Source organism: Notothenia coriiceps, unplaced genomic scaffold (assembly GCF_000735185.1).
Source record: "Notothenia coriiceps isolate Sejong01 unplaced genomic scaffold, NC01 NC01_scaffold00028496, whole genome shotgun sequence".
NCBI classification, from domain to species: domain Eukaryota; kingdom Metazoa; phylum Chordata; class Actinopteri; order Perciformes; family Nototheniidae; genus Notothenia; species Notothenia coriiceps.
Window position 1 is genome coordinate 8,559 of NW_011361197.1, and position 4,698 is coordinate 13,256.

At 38.1% G+C, this 4,698-nt stretch overlaps 1 protein-coding gene across 1 annotated transcript; it reads right to left on the reverse strand.

Moving 5' to 3' along the window:
- Positions 1 to 1,994: 1,994 nt before the first annotated feature.
- Positions 1,995 to 3,535, reverse strand: LOC104958246 (gastrula zinc finger protein XlCGF49.1-like; the record flags this gene model as incomplete). Its single annotated transcript, XM_010785970.1, has 2 exons — positions 1,995 to 2,483; positions 2,904 to 3,535. Coding segments are annotated over 2 exons (693 nt in total), but the record flags the coding sequence as incomplete, so codon positions are not given.
- Between the last annotated feature and the right edge of the window lie 1,163 nt (positions 3,536 to 4,698).

Sequence of the window (4,698 nt, forward strand, 5' to 3'; positions counted from 1 at the left end):
TGTGTCCTTCTCCCGTGACGATAACGGCTTGCGGTTAAAAAATAATAATAAACGAATTTGAAACTGGGGGGGGGACACAAACGGGCAGACAGCAGAGCTGTTGTTCTCCTCCTTTCCTCCGCTCTTGTCTCTGATTGTGAGTGTGTGCATTCGTGTGTGTGGGGGTGGGGAGCGGAGCCCCGCCCTTCAGAAACAGAGCGGAGGGAGAATGTGAATACGCAAAGCCGTGGACACTGAAACATGTACATACATTGGATAAATAACATAGGCGTTTACTTTATTTAATAAAAGAGCACATGTGAAAAGTGACCGTAGATAGATAACTTCAGTTGCAATTTGGTGCTATATATATATTTTAAATAAAAACAAAAACTTGAATTTCAGGCAGGGCGTGGGGCTCCGTTGGCAGGGCGCAGCGCCCCGCCAAGACAATGGTAGGGGAAACACTGGAGTTGTAGTTTTTCAATAAACGTTGAAATACAAGGAAAAAAACAGACAGTTTGTCAAGTTGTCAAATAATAACAGAAAGAATGAAAGCCAATATATTAAAAATAAATTAATAACGTTATTTATCTGAGGGGAAAATGTGGCGTTGTTAAAGTTGCTCCAATTATGAATACTTAATTAAAAAATATATATATATTATAATAATAAAAAATAAAATACGAATATTTATAAAAGCACAATAAGTTGAAAAAAATGTTAATAATAATAATAACTTTAATAATAAGATGTGGCATTTACAAAATAAGTTATTAAAGAAAGGAACAACATTCATGTTGCAAAAAATAAAATAATTCTGGAATATAATTATTAATTTACAAAAAATTATTATTTCAGATTCAATTGACCAGCAGTTCAAATAAAGCAAATGCAAAGTGATTTTAAGTAATTAGAAATGTTTTAGCAATTTCTTTGGTAACTTTTTTATTTCTATTTAGAAAAATTATTCGGCGTAAGCGCCAGTCATTCTTCTTATCAGATGCAGAATTGTATCTTTTTGATTTCAGACATTTGGCCCTAAAATTAACTCGGGGGGTGGGGCTTAGCTGAGAGGGGTTTCACATGAGTGACAGGCCTTCTGTAGTCATGTTGTCTTCAGGGACATTAGATATCCAGAGAAATATTGTACTTTTTTAACACAAAACTCCCGTCAAAACTTGAATTTTGAAATACATTTAATTTTTTCAAACAACATTTACTGTGAACACAGAAAGCAAAGCGCCATGAGATAAAATCAGATTATATCAGAGTTTAAAAAAACCCAAAGAGTCTCTCTTCTCATACCCAACGTGCCTTACGGCCTGTCCACACTGCGGCGTGAGTTGAAGCTTCAACGCTTCTGCCCATTAACTTTGAATGGGGTGACGTCACGCTTTGCCGAACTGCATTGTGGGCTTCGCTTTTCTCGCTTCAAAAGTTGAGCAATGTTCAACTTTTGAAGCTTCGGCGCCAGCCAATCAAATCATATGCCAGTACAAGCTCTAGCCAATCAAACCGCGTGCTTGTGTGCCCGGGGCGGGAGATTCATGTGATTGGTTGTTGGTCGAGTTTCAGACAAGCTCAACGGCAAGCTTCAGCGCACGCCGCCGTGTGGACGCTGCGTAAATGCTTTATAGTTCACTTAAAAAGGGGCACAAAAGCAAACTCAAACATATGGGAGGCTGTGGCTCAGTGGGTAGTGCGCTGAACTTCGAATCAGGGGGTAGCAAGTTCGAGTCCCACTGCAGTCAGCATGTCGTTGTGTCCCTAGGCAAGACACTTCACCCCAAATTGCTCCTGTGGGGATTGCCCACAGTACTGAATGTATGTAAGTCGCTTTGGATAAAAGCGTCTAACAAGTGAAATGTAATGTAATTTCAATTGAATATGAATGTGAAATAAAAATATTCAGTGAATGTTGGACAACAAAAAATAGCAAGAGCCTTTTCTGAACTCAATGCTCACTAAAATTGCAACTGTATAAATAACAGATAATGGATTAAGAAGTATTATACATAAAGACTGTATTAAGAAATATATATAGACCACCAAGAGATGCTTCTATTTACAGATGTTCCCTAAACGTCTAATTTACAGACTCCTGGTAGACATATCATTGTTACTTTGAGCAACGCAGCAACAGTATAAGGCTGCTTTATGTAAATCAAAAAACATTTGCATTAACCAGAGCACTCACATACATTCTAAGTGTGTGAGGACAACAGGATTTTGGGAGGGCTGAATGTAGTCCATAAAAAACATATTTATTAGAACGTAAAGTCACTGTTGGTCAGCTTTACGTTTGGACAAAAGATGGGGGAATGCTAGCTTGACGCAGAAAAGGATCAGATGGATGCAGAGTGAGTGCGCTGGTGGGATCTAAAGGGGAACTGATTTGAATAAAGGCTTTCCCACGCTGTTCACACCAGTATGGCTTATCTCAAGTGTGTATACGATGATGCCTCTTAAGATGACCTGATGTAGTGAATGACTTGTCACACTTTTCACAGCTGTATGGTTTCTCTCCAGTGTGAGTAAATTTGTGGGTTTTAAGATTACTAAATTGAGAAAAGGTTTTCCCACATTGCTCACACCAGTAGGGTTTCTCTCCGGTGTGAATACGACGATGGCGCTTAAGATAACCTGATGAAGTGAATGACTTGCCACATTGGTCACAGCTGTATGGTTTCTCTCCGGTGTGAATACGACAATGTATTTGGAGCTCACCTGATGTAGTGAACGTTTTTTCACACTCTTCACACCAGTATGGTTTCTCTCCTGTGTGAATACGATGATGGATTGTGAGATCATTTGATTGAGTAAAGGTTTTCCCACATTGCTCACACCAGTATGGTTTCTCTCCTGTGTGAATACGATGATGCCTCTTAAGATGACCTGATGAAGTGAATGACTTTTCACACTGGTCACAGCTGTATGGTTTCTCTCCAGTGTGAATACGATTATGTGTTTGGAGATCACCTGATGTAGTGAACGTTTTCCCACACTCTTCACAGCTGTATGGTTTCTCTCCTGTGTGAATACGATGATGGATTGTGAGGTGACTTGATATAGTGAAAGTTTTCCCACACTCTTCACAGCTGTATGGTTTCTCTCCAGTGTGAATACGTTGATGGCCTTTGAGTTTACTTGATATAGTGAAAGTTTTCCCACATTCTTCACAGCTGTGTGGTTTCTCTCCAGTGTGGATTCGCTGATGAGATGAAAGGTTGCCTTTCCGAGCAAAGGTTTTCCCACACTGGTCACAGCTGTAGGGTTTCTCTCCAGTGTGAATGCGCTGATGAGATGAAAGGTTGCCTTTCTGAGCAAAGGTTTTCCCACACTCTTCACACGAGTACGGTTTCTCTCCAGTGTGAATACAATAATGGGACTTAAGTTCACCTGGAGTATTTAAAGTTTTCCCACATTGATCACAGCTGTAGGATTTCTCTCCAGTGTGAATGCATTGATGAATCTTTAAAGTATTAGATGTTGGGAAGGATTCGTTACACTGGTCACAGATGTGAGGTTCGGTTTGCTTTCTTCTTCTCCGTTCCTAAAATATACAGCGAGAGACAAAAAGTCAGTGAGAGGCCGTCGTGCAGAGATCTACAAAAAAAACATTTGATTTCATATGACCAAATCATACTTAATCAAATGTGATTATGTTTTCTTTTATTTGAAGGACTTTAGTCGAAATGTTACTTTATTTCTGAGTTCTGACTTTCTGAATTATTTTATCTTTTTCAGATTTCTGAATTTCTTTCTGAATTTGATTTAAATCACATTTTCTCCACATTTTCTCAGAATTTGTTTTATCTGATTTGTTATATTTTTCAGAGGCAATTGTTTATTTTAAGAATTCTGAAATGCTCATTATTTTTCAGATTTCTTTTTCCGTAAAATTGACTTTTTTCAGAATTGTGACATCATTTTTCGGAATTGCGACTTTTTTCATAATACTTACTGTTTCTCAGGATTTTGACTTTTTTCGAATTTGACTATTATCACATTTCTTACTCTATTATATTTACACGTTTCAGAATTACACACTTTTTCAAATTTGAGATTTGAAATGTTGCCTTTTTTCTCCGAATGTTGACCTTATCATCATAATTTGATATTTTTTAACCTATCAACATGAACACGAACATAGTAAAAACATTTAAATTATAGTGTCCGTCCAATAAAAAACATTACTTATTGTGAAAACCACCCTTGAATGATGGGATAGTAGACTAAAAGCTTTAGGAATCCAAAATATGACATAATAAGTATCCTGTATCAAGATTGATGCAAAAAAAGTGACATTTGACCTTTCTAGAGAGGTTTAGCACCTTTGGGGTCATTTGGGTGGATTTGCCGTTTCTCTGGAACCCATTGGTCGATTTTGGTGATTGACATCTCTTTTGAACCGTTAGAGCCAATATAATCGAAGGGGAAGTTCCACATACACACAAACGTTACCATTGAGGAGTGTTACGTTCCCTACTGGACTAGGGGAACCAAAGGGAAGTAACAAAATATAAAATGACCGGGCGAGAGAAAAAGGAGAGGAAACGGATCTCTGAAACCACAAGCAGCTCTTTTAATGGACAAAAAAAAAGGGCTCACCAGCCAACTTGCAAAGCAAACTAAAATAAACTATAACACAAATATACACCGGAGCACATCTCCTAATAATGAACAGAACACAGGTCTCACACAGAGACAGAGACA